This window comes from Electrona antarctica (assembly GCF_951216825.1).
Source record: "Electrona antarctica genome assembly, chromosome: 20".
NCBI lineage: Eukaryota > Metazoa > Chordata > Actinopteri > Myctophiformes > Myctophidae > Electrona > Electrona antarctica.
Window position 1 is genome coordinate 40,966,971 of NC_136801.1, and position 22,550 is coordinate 40,989,520.

A 22,550-nucleotide genomic window follows, 5' to 3' on the forward strand; every position below is an offset into this window, starting at 1 on the left:
CAGTCCATCCCTGGTACAAATAATTAGAAAGAAGAAAAACAACAAATACAAGTGCTGTGCCCTGCCCTGCCCTTTTATTTGTTCGGCCCAAAAAAAATGGTGTTTATTGTCATGAGTTGATACCATCCGAGTTGGCTTTGTCCGAGGCTTACAGGTCCTTATAAATAAATACTTTCTGAAACGTCTATGGGGAAACAAATGAATGAGAAATGCTCTTCCGGGCCGCTCTAAAGTCCATTGAACGGTTCATCAAGGAAAAATGACTATGTCCTCTCAAGGATGCCAACACAAATGTACGCGTGGGCGCCTCTGTGCTCGTGAGACAGTCAATACTTAATATGCAGTGTTTATGGATGGCTGCCTCTTCAAGGTCTGCCCGTGTCCTGGTGTTGGTCCCTGCCCATGTGTGTGTGTGTGTGTGTGTGTGTGTGTGTGCGTGTGCGTGTGCGTGTGCGTGTGCGTGCGTGCGTGCGTGCGTGCGCGCGCGCGTGCGTCTCAGTAAATGGACTTCCTTAATCAATGTTTAGCTGGCCCCGCCCCTCTCCGCTGTCTGTCTCCAGTCACTGGAGGCCTGCGGTAATGAAGATTGATTGGCAGGTCCGTCGGCCAATCATTCTGTGTCACTCTGCATCGTTGCCGTGCGTAAAAAAGGACCGTTTTGCCCATTTTCAACCGTATCTTCATATAATTGGTGCTCACTAATACTCTATTTAATAGAGTGCCATCTAATAGAGTCTATTAGATGGCACCATTTCTGGCCACTCACTCCACTCACACAGTTCAGAAACCTGCATACCTGTGACATCATCGGTTTGGCCATTTCAAGCAATGCAAGTGCTCCTTTTAAATAAACACTGAGGCCTTTACAGTGTCGATCGGGGCGTCCTCGTGTATATCAAACCAACTTACTGCTTCCTAAGGTTAACCCTTAGGAACCCCTTTAGGTGTTAGCATTATGTTATGCTTTAGCTATTGAAAAATAGCAGACCTACAAGCTCATAGCGAGCTTGTAGGTCTGCTATATTTTAAAAATCGAAGAACGACTGACAGAAACATAGCTTTTTCAGAAAACTGTCAGGATGTAGAAGACATTTTTAGAATCTGATCTCAGGTCAAAATGGGTTAATATGAGCGTCAAAACAACATCTGTGACTAGATTTGACTGAGAGCCTGCCATTGTGCAACCTCCAGCTTTTCACCAGAGGAGAACAACTAAATGTATTTATATTTTATCCAAAATGAGTTAATAGCACAGGCAGACTCTTGACATAATAGAGCATGTCTGAAATAAGTGTCAGAGCTGACATCTACATACATGCTTAAACATGTAGCATGTTAGAGACCACAGAAGTGAACCTTTCAAGCCTGTTTTCTCAACTCGCTGTTTAACTGCGAGACATTACTCAGGTCCTTTTTTTGGGCCACCAGTCCACCACAATGCGTTTCCAATGGGAAACGACCAAACATTGCTTGATTGGTGTTTGGTACGTGTGAATGAGGCCTCATCAGTTTTGCTATAAATATAATGTTTTCTGAGCGCATTAAACACACTCCAGTTCAAGGAAACATGGTGGTGGAGTTCCAATAACAGAAGGCTTTCTGTTGGAAAATGTGGTTCATTTTGGACAAATAACTCACTGTGATCAGAAAACTAGTGTTTAAATCTTCAATAATTTGATTTGATTTTGATGACACTTCTCAGGTAGGCCTATGATGTGCCATTCTGCAAAGCATATGATTAAATTAACTCGTCATTGTGCTCTGTATAAAATAAAATAAAAATATATCGGCATATTTCCTAGTGCCATTTCACAAAGTTTCCATTGATGAGCTTGATGTTCTGTGTAAAGCACATGGAATTGCCTTGTTATTTAGAACAAAAGGAGTCATGCAGAACATTGGGCCACACACACACTCTGTTTTACTGAACTATTATAGTCTTCACAGTTCACACAATGTCACCCAACACAAGACATTTTGTAAGATGTGTTTATCACTCTTCTACAGTATTGAAAAACACCAACCTGGGTGTACATGCTTTTCATTAACACCCTGAACACCCAGGACGAAGTTATTTGTCCTTTATATTAGTAACGCCCGACGCTCAGGACGAAGTATTGTCCAAAAGACGAAGTTTATTGATACGAGAACGGATCGCATGGCTCTATAGCCCAGGCGCGCCTGCTGCAGGGCTCTCCTCTGTGACGCGCAAGAGTGAGACGTCATCGAAAAACTCCCTCCCCTGTTTAGCTGATGAAAACGAAAATCTTAAAACGTTCATAACTCGCGATCTAAATCATCCCCTCTTTTTATGAAAAAAGATCCTGTGTTAGACGGCGCTCTGCGGTAGATTTATTCTTGTCTCCCGTTGTTGTCGATCGACTCTAGAGTGGTGTGGCTATTGTTAGCTGCTACACACACATCAACCACTTCCGCCGGTCCGTCCGGAAAAGGGGTCCGTGTTTATAAATCGACTGGGTGCATGAATGTAATGGATTAAATAACCCTGGCCGCTTAGTGTTAAAAGCAAATGGCCCATTGTCATGTAAACTTGAGAGGTAAACTCCACTTTCAGAAGCAAACGCTGATAGACATGGGTCCTCATTCACAAAGGAGAAATACGCCAGAGTGTAACGGAAGCGTATCGGAAGCGTAAACAGATGCGATTCCGTCCGATCACGCTACGTTGTTTTGCCGTGCAATTCAAAAAGCGGTGTGTACCACAGGTACGCAGGTGTATGTCACAATGAATGCGAGCGGGTGCCAAATGATCGGAAAATCACCCGAAAACTTCATTTGCATTGATCCACGCCCCATTTCACACCATAAAAGGCGTCAAGCATGACTCAGCAGACAGCAGTAAAAAAAACAAAAAAGAACTATAGGCCTTACAGCTCAAACGAAATAGAGGTCCTCCTGACGGAATGCAACAAAATAATGATATTTTCCAGTATAGTGGCTTCACAAATTAAAATAAAAATGATTGCTGGAAAGAAATTAGGCTATATTAGGAAATTAAAATAAAATGATCTGACCATGTCAAGCGCCGGAGCGACGACCACCACCTGCAGTCTCTTTTTTTTACATCCATATACCATTACATTTGTGCGTGATTCTTTATATTGTCTATAGCCTACCATTAAACTATATAAATCATTTTCCCAAGCTTACAAAACGGTGAACGCTGCTCCGCACCGCTGCAGCAATGTCAAGCTGACTTACGGTATAAAATGCAGCTTGGCCATTTATTTATTTAAGTTCGGGACCAAGGCAGCAAGCTAGCATATACTTGGCAATTATATTATAAAGCCTTTTCTTTTCTATTGAACAATTGCTCACTCACACCTTTGCAGAGGTAGAACATATATCCGATATTTTTATCAGAGCTGCATTGATTCATGCGGGGAATAGATTAATATCATCTCACTGTCATCTGTCTGAATGCCATGTGGAGAATGGATTTGTTCTGATCATGGACACGTAGGCACAGGCCTATAGCTATTTAAAATTTCAACCATATACGGCGGGTAGCCTCCTCTTTGTCAGATCTAAGTGCAGGTTCATTTATGATGATGTCGTCATATTAAAATGATTCGCGAATTTCGCGGGACATTTGGCACCAAACTTGATTGATCTCATCAATGTAGCCTACAGCCTAGCTATAAATTCCCCATATTATAATTAATTAAGGTGCACTGGCTTAAAACTATGACTGGCCGAATTGCACGGGCTGATGCAATAATGTGGACTTCTATTTGTTTAGGGCTAATTAGCCCTTGTGACTGCTGTCTGTCTGTCTGTCAGACCGGCATGTCTGTGAACCATCGAAATAATCTGTTCTGTCCGGGCCGGGCTCACCGCACCATTATATTCATTTTCCAATGAATTCGTACAGTGCAGAATGCAGATAAGTGTATGTTCTTATTATAATTGTGAGTTTGTTTTTTAACATGCAGCGCGAGTCCGCGAGAGCCGATCTACAAGCTCACAACGAGTTGCACTGCGAGTAGAAAGCTGTCAAGTGCAGCGCAATCGCGCATGCTAGAAATATCCTAATAAATAAATAAAAAGGTGTCGGGTTTGCAGGGGCAGTTTCTGTATGGGACGCTGGGCTAACCTGCCTCTAGAATGCATGCATTTAGGCATCCAAGTGATACTTGGCTTTTATATAAGCTATCATTTTTTTATGTGCTGACCAATGTTTTGGACACATGCCTCCATATTTTATCTGAGATTTGGGGACTTTTAATTGATTCAGAATGAAGACTAAAGCCTTCTGAATAAATCTACGCAAGCAGTACACGACCCTCTGAGCTGGCGCAGCTTATAGCGGAGTTTCCGACCAAACAACGTCACCGTAAAGTTCACGTTCAAGTTCATGAATTCCCACGTAATGTGGGAATCCACGTAAATGCCAGTCCGCTCACGCTCCGCTCACGTTACGTAACGTTATGAGCGTAAACGCCGTTGTGAATGAGGACCATGGAGATTATATTTACACCAAAGCTCTCCTCTCTACACTTGCTTTGTACAGAAGAGTCTCATTCCAGGACTATGAATAGCTGCTGGTTTTGGTGTGAAGCATCGTGTTGAGTTCCACACAATGGAACAATGCATCCCTTCCCCCACAGGGTGGAGCTGCATGTGAGTGATTGAGGTGTTTTCAATCACACATTAAAATCTAATTATTTCAGTTAGATTATTATTGTTACTGATTAGTAAATTAGATCAGTAAGACCAGATCCCAAAGCCTACTGATATGGCAATGAATAAAATTCACTAATGTTTCTACATAACTGGCTAAAAGCGTCATTGTAGCGGGTTATTGTGGATATGTTAAATATATAGCCTCTGAATATACACAATGCAACAGGTTGGCTGTTCAATGCAGCACTATGATGTAATACATGTAAAGAGATTGTATTAGACCTAACCCCTACTTGAATGGAATAAACTCTTTAAAGTGAATGTAGGTGGCTCTTAAAAGAGCCTTTGGGTTGTTGGTAGATAGTGTCAACCTCCGAATCCGTCCCTGTCTCTTCAGAGCATTGCATTGTATGCATCTAGCTGGGCATCAAGGTCCTCTGCAGAAAGCGGCTTTTTGTTGGCACCACGTCCGCCTCTCCCCCGGCCTCTGGCACCGCCTGCGCCGCGGCCTCCACGTCCCCTCTGCATGGGAGGCCATCGCTGGTTATCAATCTGTGAGGTGACGAGCTGTATGATCATGGGGCGCCCATCAAGTGTCACGCCGTTGTACCGTTCCATGGCCTTCAGGGCATCTGCCCTGCTTTCAAAGTGGACATCTGCATTCCCCAAACACATTCCAGAGTGGTCATAACAACGGACAGCAACCTTCTCCAGTGTACCAAAAGCTGCAAAAAGTTCCTGGATATCTGCATCAGAGACACTAAAGTCCAGGTTTGAGACTTTAAGGAGCTTCCCTCCAGTTTCCACGCCAGCTCCTCCACCACCAGCATTGTCGAACATGTCATGCTGCCGCTTATCCGGAAGCGGTTTATGCCAGCTGTACGGCGTAGGTCTGCCTCGACCTCCGCGGCCTCCTCCTCTCTGCGACCTGTTCTGTTTGATAATGTCGTCTAAGGACATGTTAATTTTATCGGCCATTATATGCCCGAGCCTAATAACGCTAAACTTGGACTGAAATAGAAAATGGTAGCACAACCTATAGACTCTAACTTGGTCTCTACCTCGTTTCAGTTGAAGATACTTCAGTTAGGGCTCCTCACTTCAGTTGAAGATACTAAAGTGAATGAATGAGGAGCTCAGATCCTCCCCCTTTTAAGTGTGCTCTGAGGACCTAAGGGCGGTGCCAAACCTGATACTCCCTCCCCTATTCACACAATAGCAGCTGCATGTTCCCGCCCTGAAGGCATATTTCCAACCACTACAGAGCCTGCCACCTAAACCAGTTTGTCCAGTTGAACTTATTCATGCAACAACATGGTAAAATGGATAAGCCCTATGTGATATGTAGTAAAATTGTGGAAATTCAATAAAATACTTTAAAATGTAAATGGATAGACTATATACTGTTGTATGACTACCTTGATAACACAATGGAGATGATTAAATGCATAGGCTACATAGTATACAATTGTGCCATTACACATTCATGTAGATTACTAAATTCTTCATTGTATCAAAACCTAATGTTATGCTAAACCCAGTTAGTTAAACCTAAAATATTCTAATTGTAAACATGTTGCAATGTAAAGTGCACCTATTCTATGAATAGAATATAAGCTCATAACATTTCAATACAGAGCAGTGTAGGGCCGTGACACAGACAGACAGACCGACCATTGTGAATTGAGATCATCGTGGGTTAGGCCTACACATCTTTCTACTAGGGCTGACCTTCGATCACGCTTTTGATGATCGACAATTCGAAACGAATCACGATCGATCGTCGACGCTTCGTCATCCGACGGGGGGGGCGAGCAGTGACGCACAATGAATTAACGCCAGGGCTCCACCGGACGCGGTGCGTCTCCGTCGCGCACCGGTTCAATTTTAATGCACGGCTTGCACGCGTTAATGTCACGCAACGCGGGCAGTGGAGCCACCCTTCATTGATTAAAAAGGGAACATTCCCTGACGGTGACGGAGACGCGACGCTGACGCGCCCAGTGGAGCCCCGGTGTAAAATAAATAAAACAACGATATAGCAGAGAGAAACGCATGCTTGGATTGGTCTCAATTATTTTATTTAACAATAAGCAACAATTGTTGCTTTGACCCAATAAACATCCGACCGTAACAAGTCAACATTAAATAAAACTGCCTGACACAGGCATTACCTCTCAAATAAAAAATATATAATCCAAAGCAGCACAGGACGAACAGCATTTTGCATTTATAACTGAAATAAACTCAGAGGCTTCGTGGAAACAGCACACGCAAGTGTAAAGGAAAGGCATTTTCCTGATCTTGCCGTAAAATTAACTGAAATAAAGCGTCATTTAATCGAGGCTTTATGACAGCAGCAGACAAGTGCTTGCTGCGAGGCGCACGCAATCAGAGCTGCCTGGGAGAAATGCGAGGCCCTGTGCTTTAATAATTAATTAATTAATATCCAAAACTATACAAAGATTATCACATTTCTATCTATATGGACAAACCTTATTAGAAAAAATATTAATAGCATATGAAAGCCTTTTGAAATGTGTTGGCCTGCTGCCAAATGCCAGTCAGTTGCGCAAATATAGGTCAGATCAATTAGCCGAGCGGAGCAGCTTCTCACTGACCAGCTCTTCTTAAAGTTTACTTAGCCTACTTTAATAATATGACATAGTGTTGGATCTCCATCCTCCAGACAAACAAACCTTGGATTATAATTGGATTATGCCTATAATTCTTCTTTCTTCAAACCAGCACAAGCCACAACAAGGTAAGAAACTATATAATGATTCACTGTTCGCACAGCACCCAGGCAGGTATTCTTAATCGCGTCGCATTCCCATCAAGAAAAACAACAACTTTGCATCCCTTGTGCATGCAAATTTATGTTAGTCGCAAACTACAGCAAGCCGCCTTTGTTTTAAATTGTCCCCCATTCGCACGTCGGCAAAGCCGTTCACACCTATGGCTGGAGATGCGCGTTTTCAATACCGGCGGCCCCGTCTCACCGTGCTGCGCGCATCACGTGATTAAATAAAATGTGGTATCGGATTGGTGCGGGGCGTACTTGAGTGAGGGGGAGAGGGGAGGAGGCGTTGCGAGGTCTGCTAGGCGCCAGCATGCAGTATGGCTCGCGGACCAAATGGGGCCGGCTCGCGGACCAAAAGCGGCCGCTTTTTTTTTTAATGACTATTCGATTTTTTATTTCAAGATCGATTCCCGTGCATATCGATCGATCGTCGATTAATCGATTGTTTTGGGTCAGCCCTACTTTCTACCATGCTCTTCTTCTTATTTGGAAAAATACATTTGAGCTGTAACTATGGTTAGCCTCTCCATGTCCTGTTAAGCCTACTCCTGTGTGAGAAGGATCAGTGGCCTCAGTTACATGCACGAAATGTATTCAGAATGAATGAATTCATAACGAACAGAGATTCATACCCAACTGTTTACATGGAACCTGAATAAAAGTATTCCTCAATTGTTTACATGACCAAAGCATTCATTCGGAATATAACTTTGGACTATAGAGATGGCCAACCCATAACCGGTATCCCTTAAGAAATGAATAACCGACAAACACTGCCATTATCTTATAAAATAAAAATATATTTTGAAGCGCAGTCCCTGCAACCACACGCGACCTCGACCCAAAACAACCCAGAACTAAAAAACACAGCATCCATACACCCATACAATGCAATTGGCAATGGCACTGTAATTCGCAGATGGGTTTGTAAATAGCGCATTTTATTATGGGGAAAAAAAACTGCATGGTGTATTTGTATTTTTCTAATGGGTAAAATAGCGCATTTCTGCACTGCATAAAATGTCTCCAAATGGCCATCCCTGCATGGACATGTGCATAAAGCACTATAGTCTACTAAGGGCAGACATGTGTAAAATAATACATGTATTCCAAACTCCCAGTGGCATTCGGAATAAAGTGTTAATATCAGTGGTGTATGCAGGAATTACAAGTTGGCCAGGCGAACATATAAAAACCCGGGGGGGGGGGGGGGGGGGGGGGGGGGATCGGAAAAGACGAAAAGCAGCAAGAACACATCGAAACTTGAACACAAAGGCGTTGTGTTTGCATGTCTATGGGAGGGTCGCGAGTCATGAGCATTTTTATTCTGATGACTGGAATGAATCCATTCATTCCGAATGAATTTCTGCATGTCAATGGGGCCACAGAGTATCCACTACTTAACTCAACTTTTAGTTGAATAGACTGTTAACGAGCCCATCAGTGACAACAATCCACAGCTGGGCAGAGACAAAGCCGTCTACAGCCGAGGCATTAGCAGGGGAGGGGAGGAGTAAGTGGTTACCCAGATAGCAAATGATGATTGAATCAACGTTGTGATATTAGTCAGCCATGATGGTTGCAATCAACATTGATGCCAGGTATTGAGAAGATGTTGAAAGTGCTCGCTATGATCCACATTGAAATAATGTTGCACGTCCAACCAATTGTGACAATGAATCAACCTTGATTCAACTATGACTATATCAACATTGAAAGAACGTAGAATTGCATCAACATTGATTCAACTATACATCCATCCATCCATCAACATTGATTCAACTATACATCCATCCATCCATCATACATTGAAACAATGCTATTATTAAAGGGCCATTTCAACCTTCCTCTGTAAGCCTAATATGTCTCATTAAAAAAAAGAATCAATTAATGGTATATATTCTCTATGAACAAAAACAAAACAGACCATTATTCATTTACTTATTTATTAGATTCAAACACATGAACAAGTGACAAGTGCGCATCCAATTCCCAGCATTTCTTTTGCTACACTGAATTTGAAAGCAAGTTACTCTATGCAGATTGATTATTATTACAAAACATACAGTAACTACTTCAGTCCTGTACACAGCTCAATGAGTCACATTGTGAGCTTGTAGAGCTGCTATTTTCAAAAGATTTGTGTACTTGATACTTTAAGTACCATTTGAATCCAGGACTTTTACTTCTATCTATAATGCAGCATTTATACTTTTACTTAACCCATTAAACCCGAGTCCGATTCTAAAGCCTAACCTAAGGTTTGAAAACCTTTAAAAAAAAATGCATCTGGCATTTAAGGTAAAATGAATAGGTTAGACCAGGTCTAAAACACTAATTTATTTTGGACAGTGTTCAAACTGTACTAATTACCCTTTTGTACATTGTACGTCTGTACATTTCCAGGGGACAAACTTAATGTCCTTGAACGACCCCAGTTCAACATGAACCAAAAACAGCCCTGAAAATACAGGGGACACAATTAAAGAAACGTCCTCCCCAGTTCAACATGAACACCACATTAACCGTTCATCCATTTGTCCTGAAACTCCAGGGGACAAAGAAATTAGGCAGTCCTTCAGAACCAATAGAACCCCAGTTCAACATGAACGAAACAAACAGTCCAATGATCCAACTCCCATCAAACCCACTGGCTGTCAAGTAAATTAGCAAGTGCCTCCAACTATCCATCTTTCCAGAAGATAGTTGATAGTACAACGTGCCATGTCAAATGGACAAAGTATTGCATTAAGATGTTATTACCTATAAGACCATTAGTTTCAAATATCAAACAATGCCAGAAATTGGCAAAAGAAAGTCAAATATTGTCCAAGAAAGAATCAGTCACCCTATCACAAGGAGATCTAAACTTAAATATTTCTATGCCGAACACATCTAAGTGAAAAACTAATTTCAAGACCTCAGAAAATGTACTAGGGACTTTGAGAAGGGCACCGCACTTCTCATTGAGGTGTTAACACACACTAAAAACCTCTGTGTTAAATTAACTACGGAGGTTGCCGAGTGTACGGGACTATGCGGAGGAGAGGGGTGCCCGGACGCATCTGTCATTTTCTTCAGAGGAAAATGAACAGCCAACGCATCGATGCAAAATCATGCACAGCCACATCACGATGCAAGCAAAGTGTCTTCATCTAAAACTTTAAAATAAAAGTCCACGAGTAGGCTACACCACACCATGAACAGACACCTATAAACTATTCTTTTGCCCACCCACAGCATGACCATAACTTAGCCGAATACCAAACGACTCGCCCCTTTACCAACTTGCCCCAGTGAAATGTTTTAATGTAGTTAACAGTTAATTTAGTATTCCATTTTATAAATGATCTTGTATACAGATTTGATTGTATAGTAGTCGATCTCTATACTCTTTATTAAACACATTTCTTCCATGTAGCCGATGTGTTGTAATGGCATCATCATGCTATTATGACCATGTATATACAGAGTGAACTTAACGATGATAAAATAATATAATTCCTTTTATATAATCAACAACATTTGTTTGTTATTTAACGCTAGGTAGCGTAGTGGGGCGAGATGGAAAAGGGGCGACCGTACCCGCTACCCCTTAGCCAACGAGCGGAGCCGAGAACAACAAACAAATGCCCATGCTTTTATGTCTAGGCTCTAGACATAAGTTTTATTAATAGCGGTCTCTCTCATAGTCTAATATTATAAACTAATCAAATATTATGCACAGAATGTTTATGGCTTTCATTTCCCCATGAGCCTTAAAAACCTCATCTTTTAATTTAAGACAAATTGAGCTTAAATTCACAATTTTGTATTTGAAAGTTTTTAACTCAAATCTTTGCTTCTGATCATATTACATATCATTTTTTACATGAAATATTGAGAACCACACAGAAACCAACACCGAAACATGAGGTTTTTCAGAACATTGTCATTTAGAAGACATTTTTAAAATTTTGACGACAGGCCTAAAGACTTTAAGGACCTGCGGGTGTGGCAACCTTGTCTTTCCTGGATACCCCGCCACTCCTCTCGGGTGCATAACGCAGCCACTTCTGCAGTGCATCCTTGTACTGCAATTCGGTCAACTTGCGGTCAAATTGACGAGCAGCCGCTGAAACAAAGAAAACAGGCGTTCCTAAATAAAAGATAAATAAAGCTGCAGTTCCATTCAAAGTGACATAAATGTCCATTGTGTACTAGGTTCAGGCAGGAACCTACATACAATTGATCCACACTAATGCTCATTAAATAAATGTCAGTTTGCCTACTCTGTCTCAGAGGGCCGGCAGTGGACAGTTCTGAAACCTGCCTACCAGTGACATTCTTAACTGTACACAGGCACAGACCACCTCTGAGATGCAGAGCGAGTAGACAAATTGTGCAGTCTAATTGTGAGCATTAGAGCAGTAGTTATCAACCTGTGGGTTGGCCAAATCAATCACTCCTGCGGTGTCAATCAGGCCTATGGTCCGATAGGAGTTCCACAGAAATATTGTGAAAATAGCCAATCTACAGAGTCAAATTGAATGCCTCAACAACAACAACTCCAAGTATTTTGATCTGCAGACTCACCAAAAATGCAGTCCTGAAGTAGGGTGTCTTTGAAGGCCCTCTTCTCTCCCTTGCCAGCCCAGTTGAAAAGGCATGCCAGGTTGTTTGTCAGGGTGGCGCCAAGCATTCGCCGGATCATGTTCTCATTATTGGTCCCTCCGACTAATGCCAGGCGTGCAATCTTAAACAGAGAGATAAAATAGTTAGTGTGCTCAAGTGTAGAACATGCCATGTCAAATCGACAACGTATTGAATTAAGATGTTCTATTACCTAAGACCATTAGTTTCAAATATGAAACAATGCCAAGAATTGGCAAAAGAAAGTCAAATATTGTCCAAGAAAGAATCATTCAACCTATCACATGGCGATCTAAACTTAAATATTTCTATGCCAAACACATCTAAGTGAAAAACTAATTTCATGCCTCCACTCCACACAACAAAAAAGAAATGGCCTATGGCTCACCATCTTGCGACGGACTCCCTCCTCCCGCAGCGCAGCTTCCGCCTGATCAAACTGCTCCTCGTTGGAGAGAGGCAGATTGATGGGGAAGGGCTCCTCTCGCTGGGATTCAGGAACACCTCGTACATTCAATGTGGACTTTGCCATTTCGGTTTTGATGAATTGAATGTCCCTCCCCATCTGCCTCACCTCCATAAGTATCTCTGCCAGCATTTTCGTGTTTTTCTGGGAAGAAAGGTCTTGGAAGAAAAACAATTTGACATTAAATTTCAAGGATAGATTGACCATTTTCAATCAAATGACACCAACTCGCTGAGGTCTGCACCCCTCGCTTATAGTAACCATTAAATGCTTAACAAAGACAGTAAAGACGAAGGGACATGTTTGTCAATTCAGATGTCATCAGAAAGGTTAAGACATTGATCAGAAAATGATACTTTCCTTGCAACATCTGGCTGGGTTCCCCTCCATGCACTCTTCTCTCTGACTCTCTTCTCTGTGGCGTTTCTGGCATTGAAGCTTTAAGAAACAGACAACATGGGATCAGACATGACATTGCACATAGGTCATTGTGTAATTCTGTGTGTGGGGGGGAATGGTAATATAGGTATCTTTACCCTGGTCAGGAGTCCTGAATCCAGCTGATCTGGTGCCATTTGCACCCTGGTCAGGTGTCCTGAATCCAGCTGATCTGGTGCCATTTGCACCCTGGTCAGGTGTCCTGAATCCAGCTGATCTGGCGTCATTTGCATAGCTGGGACTGAAGGCTAAAAGAAAGGACGCATCATTGAACATGATTTGTGGAATATTGCACAAACAACATTTAACCCATTTAGACCTGAGGCAGATCTCAGTGTTCTCAAATGTTTTCATGTCAAGGACCCCCAGAATAATCTGTATTTGGCCATGATCCCCATCTGAAAATATGCTGTTCCAGGGACCCCCCAGAAGCAAGGTTTGAGTTAAAAACGTCTGCTCTAAAATATATTCAAAGATTTGCGCCACACTTTCACAATTTTTCAAAAATAGCAGATCTACAAGCTGCTATTTTGCTGCTATTTTTCAAAAGCTAAAGTATAACAATGCTTAAAACACCAACAGGGGTTCCTGTCCTGAATGGGATGAGAAATACATACTGTTCCTTGCTTGCTCTGATGGCACAGTGTGGTAGGGGCTGGTATACATTGGCATTCCTAGAGAAATAAAAGAAATATGCACCATCAATCTTGTATTGTTATGAATGAGCACCATCAATTTCCAGTTTTAGAAGATGTGGGATGAACACACTCGACTACCAAGTGAATAGTTGAAGAATAGTTCCCCACTAGTACTACCCCCTTAACTCAGTGTACAAATGGAACCAAATGGACCCTTACAAGTCCATTTGAACACTCAGTTACAGACCTTTTATCGTCATTCAGGCTATCACTATTTTGTTTCTGGTAATACTGTCTGTATTCAGACTCACCTTGATCTTGGGGATAGCCTTGGGGGGGGGTGAACAAAACAAAAGAGAACAATCAAATTATTCAAGGGGATTTAACTTGGGAGTAAAGAAAAAAGAGCTAGAAGTTGAAATATTTCAGTCTCTAATAAGTTAGTTACTGTATGTCATGGTGCAATAGCACAGCAACGGCACAACTGTTATAACAGGCTCTTGACAGACAACGGACATACCATTTCTTGCTTGTCCACTATGGTGCCCTCCTGAAATGAATACAAATAAACCTAATTAGTCAAGGTAAAATAACTCGTATGAAGTCATATGATATCATGCCAACACAAACAACTCCTTGCAAAATAGTGAGTCACTGAATAAGCTACTGTATTATCAACTCAACGTTTTAAATTTAATTAACATTTCCAGTCAATAAGGTCTTCTCCTGTAACGTAGTAGTATTAATCCCCCAATACCACCTCCCATCTAAACAGACTTTACACGCAATAAGAGTGGCCGATCAGGGCATCACATATATGTAGCCCATTAGCACTTAACATCATTAAAGAGGTCTCTTGACTGTAGCTCTTCCAAGTAGCTTCCACAAAAGCCTAAAATGAAAACATAAAACATGAACTATGAAAGTTATAACTCTGACAAAGCACATACCCCGGTAGTAATGTGAAGTGGTTACCATTATCAGGCTGGTCAAATGTCTGCACGTCCTCCAAGCACCTTCCTTCAGAGGCTAAAAGGGAACACAAGACAGAAACTTTAACACATATCACATGACTGATATGTTTGCATGTATTGACAGAGGAACTACATGCTTGCACATTTAAATTGTAATAACATACCACTGATTGCACTAGGGGTTGGTACAGACTGGTTAGTTTGCCGCACTGGTATTGGTGCAGGTGAGTACTGGTTGGGTGTTGGTACATTGGAGTCGGGCAGCACTGGATTAACAAAGTAGAAAGAATTATACATGCAAATACTTAAATGGGTAGCCATTAGTGTCATAACTGACAGTGCCACTGTACCTGAAAAATGAATAGCAGGTGGCTTGGCAAATCTTCTCTTAGCACTGATGGTTTCTGGCTCCTCATCTGACTCCATGTACACAGTATTTGGCCTTAAAATTAAATAAACATTTATCAGTATAATTACATTAAATGAGCAAGCCTTGAGATGCACTGTTCTCGGGTCAGGAGCCCATCGCCCTTTTCTGTAAAATGAGACAGCTTGTCGTACAAGCACACAGACATGACACTAGTCCATCACAGGACAGACATCCAATCCAACCCTCGAGGCAGAGTTCCAAGCAGTGAGGAACGGATTAGTCTCTCTGACTCGGCCAGAGATGGAAACCCTGGCCTCCTAATCTCAGTGTGGGCACTGTACCTTATTCGTCTTTTACGCCGTGCATCCGTTTCCTCCTCAGATTCTAAATCAGTGGTCGGACATCCAGTAGTTACATACTTGTCTTCATGTTGCTTGGCCTTTTCAAGTGAGTCTGTAAAACAAGTCGGAAATACAGTATGCCATTTAAAGAAGTGTGACTAATACTTAAACAATGCAATATAAACAGGGTTTTTAAAATGGCAACCAGAATACCATCTGCTAAATGAGGCAACTACCAATAGTTGGCGGTGGCTCAGGGGTAGAGTTGTCGGTTGGGAACCGGAAAGTGCAGTTTGATCCCGGGGTCCCCCTGAATTTGTGTTGAAGTGTCCTTGGATAAAACCGCTATATAAATGCACCACTTACCACGTATACTCTACCCCCTCACACCCACAATTATGGTTCTCCTACTAGACCAGAATGGAAAATAAATGGATCTGATTGACAAGCCCTAGATGTGGATATAATTCACATCAGACAATGATGCAGTGTCTACTTACCACAAGAAATTAAGAGCCGAACTTTTTCATGCATGGTCCATCCGTTTTGAGGCATCATTTTTTCTTTGAGGGCCTTCGAAAAGTTGATGTTTTTTGGGGGCCAGAACAAGGTACTATCCTTTGGATTGAACCAACTGGAAGGAACTGTAGCAGTTCCTCCATTAGGAAATTGTACCACGGCCCACAGCACCACCTCCCTTTCCATTCTGTACAATAAATGACATTAGAATATAAATATTATGATATTGGGGTTGGTAAAGTTAGTTTTAGTTTATTTTTTACATACATTAATCAAATCATAAACTTGCTATGCTACTGCATATGAGCTATTGGAATGGCTATGAGGCCATCTCCCTCAGCCTCTGGACACAGAACACATTTACGTTTAATACAGCTAAGTTTACCAACCCCAATATTGTCACACAACTCTCTGACCTTATATGTGCCTATGCATGAGGACTCACATGGATAAGTGTAATATGATTCACGCTGTCTGAAGGCTCTGTATATCACATAGACCTCGTTTTCTTCCTGGACTATATTCTGTACTACTGCAATAGTATCTCCCACCTGAATACAATTATCCCCTTGCTTTGTAGACAAGGTGAAACGACTATTGGAGACCTTTTTATACTGTAGAGCAGCACTGAAATGCCGAGGAAGTGGACCATCAGTATGGATGTTCTGTAATACTGGTTCATCTGTTGCTAATGGAAACTCAACCTGTGGCTTTTCTGATAATCTTTTGACTACCTGCTGTAGAGGTTGGTTTGGCTTGCGTAACAGATGCTTTATTTGGCCAAGATAATTCTCAAAAGGGAATCCAGAAACATTATCCAAGGGTCCAAATCGTTTGTATTCCTCTGCTAAATGTATAAGCTGGTGAACACTGAACACAATCTGATCTCTACCATACAGTTTTCCAAAGTGTTCCACAAAGGAAATGGTCAACTTATGGGCAAATTCAACCATTTGGCCAGAAATTTCAGGTGACAAAAACAAATACATGGCCACTGAAAACAACATGAAATTGTCATACAACTCACTGGGAAGGCAATCCTTCAGAACTACAGGACCCCAGTATAACATAAAGGATCGGAACTCAGTAGCTTTCCAACGATCAAGCTCGTTCAAACCTCTTGGCTTGCGATTGAATTCAACAGGGGTGTGGGAATGCAACACCAACAGTTTGCTCGTCATACTGTTAACCACGTGTGAAGGAAGTCTAGTGGCTAGATTGCCCTTTAACCAGATATTCAACAGTTTTCTCATCAACCCAAGACAACAGAGGTGCATATAATCTATTGGAAATGAAGATACCATCTTTACAATCCCTGTTAAAGGACTGAGTGTCTGTTTCAAGTGATGTCCCTCATCAATCATATCACTATAACTCAAGTCAGTCCTCAGCCTGACATTTGTTTCCGGATACGTCATTTTGTTCCTCCACACACCCTCTTGATCACACTTGTCGCATCCGGAATACCCATTATGTGACTTAATATTCTTAATGTAGGCTCTGGCGGGAGCGTCACACACAAATGCGGAAACCTCTACATTCAAATGCTTACCATTATGAATAATTCCATTAGCCAGTACATCTTTAAGGTCGCTAACAAATTGCAGCAGATACTCAACAACACACTTTGGCTTGGTCAAACCACAAAATATACCGACAATAAATGGGGACTTCGTGTAATCACATTTCAGCATTGCAAGTATAGGCCAGAATTGAAGTCTTGAACTCTTAAAGAGGGGGAGAGCATCCATGTTGAACTGTAAAGTAAGAGTTTTGAGGTTCACTGGTAATCTCAGACATTTCAATCGTGAAAGTATTCCTCGCACCAATCCAAAATGATAGTACTCGCCACCTTGCATTTGAGTGGTTGCAACCTTGGATTGCGTTCTAAGCAGAGTTCTTCCGTCTTTAGGGAGCCTAGGGTGAAATAGCTTTAAGATGGACAGCAGAGCAGACAAAGCAACCAGACTGATAGAGTAAGAGGATGCCCAATATCTTAGGCTCTTTATAAGCAGATCCTGACTAGGTTGATGCTCATCACTGTCAGAGTGGCGATGAATCAGATCATCTCCATCACTTCCAGCTACACTATCATCTGTATGATCATTCTCCATTTGCTCATGATCTGATTCAACTTCATTATAGTCAGCTACACTGCTATCAATATGAGAATTTTCCATTTGTACATACTCTGTATCAACTACATCGTAGCAAGCTACATCTATAGGGTCATTTTCAGCTACACTGCCATCTATAAGGTCATTTTCAAAGTGTAAATGGGAATCTGGTGGTGCATCTACCGGTAGTTGGGAAATGTGTGAGATGGTTTCCTCATATTCATGAAGGATCTCTCGCTCTATGTCCCTTACAGTTTTGACTACTCTACGTCTTTTGGCCCAATAAGAGGCCATCTCTTATTAATGTAGGTAAAGTGAGGTGGTGCTGCTATTAATTTACTTGGCCTTGTGTATTGCTTGTAGTCCTCTTGTACCACAACCCTGAAAAAAAAATAGGGAAACAAAGAATAAAATATTGTGTGTGTGTGTACACAATATATAAATGCACCATTTATAAACTTGACTTACACAGACGATCCAACCCGTAGTGTCCTGTGACGATCCAACACCTGCAGCGACCGTAGTGTCCTGTGACTGCACACAGACACACAGCCAAATTACAATATATATAAATGCAGCATTTATATGCTTTTTTTGGAAAGAACCATGGTTTAAAAGTAGTTTTTTTTAAAAGAACACATCTACAAGCTCAGAGCCTCATTATAGCAACATACATTGTTATGAAACTTGACTTGCAGTCTGAGACCTGTTGAGACGATCCAAAACCAGCCTGTCCTATGACTGCACAAACAATAATTTTATAGTGTCTTAATAATATTAATTTTTATACCCATACAATATATCAATTCACCATTTATAAGCTTTTCAGAAAGAACCGTGGTTTAGAAGTAGTTCTTAAAAAAAAGAGAGATCTACAAGCTCACTATAATAACATACATTGTTATGAAACTTGAATTACAGAGTCTGAGTCTCATGTGACTATATCCGGTAAACTTTCCCCACACACATGCATGCAAACTCATGCCGTTTCCGTATTAATCCATATCCGTTTTAGGCCGGAACAAATTAAACCCAGCCAGTTATGGCTAGTACTCTCCTTAGCATTAGCTCCATGGAGGTACCGCAGCTTTGTTCACCATTATAAATGAAGAACTGCTTCACCGTGGTGCTGGTTACATCAATGCTTATGTAACAATTAAAAACGCTAATAATATATACGCATATATATGCACATATAAACAAATTAAGTACGTTTTAAACGCGAGAGTCGTTAGCAAAATGGCGGCGATAACATGGATAACTAGCATGCCATCTACTATTGGATGCACAGTAGGCCTACAAGCAACAGACTCCGGACTAACTTTTCACGGCACGGGGTCCGGGGATAATTACAAAAAGTAAGTAACATGTATTTAAACGATGACAGCCATATGATGGCATCTGAACGGGATAAAACAATAGTAGCATGGCTCACCAGTTAAGACATTATTAGCCAGCATAAAACCTCGGACTTTACGGCATGATAACAATATACAAACGTAAACAGTGGTAAAACAAGTGGTGGTATCTGAATGGGATAATAAATGATATTCCGTAACGACTTACCAGTTTGTTTCTTGTTTATTTCACACGCCGTTTAGCCACGTTCCAAAAGTTCCTGCTACTGCAAATGCCCGCCAGCCACCAGTGTTTAAGTGATTGTGAACTTTGAACTGACTCAAGTCCCGCGAGATCTCGCATGGTCTCGTTAACACCCCCCCCCCCCCCCCCACCCCACCCCACCCCACCCCACCACAATTGAAACCATAGGATTGAAACAATGTCAATTCATTGTAGGGCATTTCAACATTGATTCAACAATAGCTTTTCAACAATATATAATTTGGCTTTATAGAAGTGTATATTTGTATGTCTCTAAATGTTTTGATGAATTGAACAAGGTGGACCCTCTTGTAAACAAGTGTAATGCGTTATTGGGTCGTCCACTCACAGTTGACAGTCTTTGTATTGAGTTGTGCTTGAAATGTACTGTAATTCTGCAAACTGTTAATAAATATTTCAATCAATCAATCAATCAAACGTTGAAATGATAACTGTAATTAGACATTGAATCAACATAGGTTTTTCAACCTACCCCCCCCCCCCCCCCCCCCCAGCACAATTGAAACCATAGGATTGAAACAATGTCAATTAATTGTAGGGCATTTCAACATTGAAAAATCAGCATCTATAATACATTGATTCAACAACAGCTTTTCAAACGTTGAAATGGTTAACTGTAATTAGACATTGAATCAACATAGGTATTTCAACCTCAACCAAAAATAACCAATCTGACCAAAAGTCAACGTTGAATTAACATCTTTTGCTATCTGGGTGACTGCAGAACAGAAGTTGTATATTGAGGCTTTTGCAGCAAAGCAAAGTAAAGCACAGTTCTTTGTTTACCCAGGGTGAATGGACTAAGCTCGACAAACTTGTTTACAGCCAGACCCTGCTCATAGAACATTTCATGGTAGGGGTTCAATGCCTTGCTCAAGGGCACTTCAGCGGTGGTAATTTTAACGTGCCGGTCCGGGGATACGAACTGGCGACCTTCCGATAACAAGACCACTCCGCAAACCGTTCGGCCACCGCTGCCCCAGTGCTGAGCAATATTATTGAATTGAATGGGACTAGATGTAGGCTACAAAGTGACAACTGCATGTAAATCTGAATTAAATAATTGGATGAATGGCAATTTGCACGGTTAAACACAAAAGTAATTTCAGTATTTAAAATAAAAGGTATCTTAATAAAAAGGTTAATTGACACATTTTATAAGGTCGCTTTTACAGTTAAAAGTTTTTGCTCTGTATTCAGTGAAATTAAATGGGATTTCATAGCCTATAAGATCTACGACAACTGCAAGTTACTGAAATAATTGGTGAAATGGCAGTCTGATAATGTTAATTCAGCTGAATCAAGCTGTTGTATTTACCAGTTAATAATCAAAAAATTGCAGGAAAACAATGTTAATTTTTCACCTTTGGTCATTTTATTGTCTACTCAGGCTTATGTCAACACCCCAGACATGTTTTAAGTTACTTGAATCAGTAGATATTTGATATTCATTGTAGCTGCCCCGCCCCCTTACTATACAAACCCATTGTAACTTCAAACTCCATTTTAACCATGATAGATAATCGAAAACACTCGTCCATTTTTCTGGTGACTGATAGTCCTTTTAATACGTAAATACATGAAATCAGTAAATTAAAAACATGGCCCCTCACCTATTAGAAGGATAATATCAGTTAACAGAAAAAAGGACAGGTGTTTTCGATGAATCTATCATTGTAAATGTACTTTACATAATAATACTGTAAATTAAACATTTTTTCATTGTTTCTTAATTTACAGTTTTTCCCTGTAGGGATTTTACGATATTTCACTGGGTTTTTACAGATTTCTTTTTTACAGTGTATGACATGAAAAAACGAAAATTCAAAAACAATCCAATGCAGTCCCTCAGTCAAATTTGGCCACATTTTATTAGCACATAACCTGACTCCGCCAGATGGGGCAGCAGAGAGTACACTGAGCAGGAGGGGGGAACCCAGTGTACTCTCTGCTGCCCCATCTGGCGGAGTCAGGTTAATTAGCACATGCATTCCATTACATTCCATAAGGCTGGAATGGCTGCACAAATGGGGCGTTCTTCCCCTTGAGTAAATGTAGAGAACTATATGTCTGAAGTAATATTTAAAGGACCTATAACATAAAATTCAACTTTTTCAATTTCTTTTGTGTTTTTGGGGCTCCCATATGTGTTTTCTATCCCCCCCATATCATATAGGTGCGTTAATGGAAATTGCTCCCAGGAACAGCTCAACTGATTTTGTCCTCATCGTGATGTCATCAATGTCACCCTACTTTGTATAATTCCTCCTCTTCTTCAGTCTTCAGTTCCAAATTTGCATTTCCACTTTGTTTACAATGTCCACTATTGTTGATTTTCCATGCTGGCATGGAATGGAAACAAGCCTGGTTTTATCTAGCATCAGTATTATAATGACTAAAATATTAAATAATCTGCATATCGGCACCCCCACCACCTCAGAACATTGTGGTACTGCAGCTAAAACTGCTTTCCAGAAAGAAATGACAAGGACTGGTTATATCAGAGTGGTGATTGAGGCTCAAACCATTAGAAATAACTTTGAGGGACATAGACAATATGATATTAAATATTAAAGCAGTTTTAAAATGCATGTTATTTGCGCTTTAAGTTGACTTTAATTTTAATTAGAGGGCAATTATAACATTTTCAGACATATCAGTATGTCTTAAAGGGGCATTCCACTCATTTTCAACATTTTACTATGTCATTAATGTACCTTAGAGCTGTTATTTGGAAATAATAAAAAAGTTCCCCCATTCTGTGTTTCCTAGAACTAGAGGTCTGAAAAAAAATCATTAACATGGTGAAACACATCTTGATGACATCATCAAGATTTTTTTCATAATTACAGTTCTAGGAAACACAAAATGGGGGGGCCTTTTTTATTATTTCCACACAACAGCTCTAAGGTATATTAATGACATAGTAAAATGTTGAAAATGGGTGGTTTTCCCCTTTAAATAAATTAGATCAGTAAGACC

General features: G+C 40.9%; 2 protein-coding genes across 2 annotated transcripts in view; one reads left to right on the forward strand and one right to left on the reverse strand.

The window, feature by feature from the left end:
• LOC306913334 (catenin delta-2-like) overlaps positions 1 to 22,550 on the forward strand; it is a gene marked incomplete at its 3' end in the record, with an annotated part of 786,501 nt that overhangs the window by 606,121 nt on the left and 157,830 nt on the right. The gene's annotated exons all lie outside the window — the stretch shown is intronic.
• LOC306912805 (THO complex subunit 4-like) lies at positions 5,041 to 5,625 on the reverse strand (the record flags this gene model as incomplete). Its single annotated transcript, XM_079489261.1, has 1 exon — positions 5,041 to 5,625. One exon carries the CDS (start codon positions 5,623 to 5,625, stop codon positions 5,041 to 5,043), a length of 585 nt encoding a protein of 194 aa, XP_079345387.1.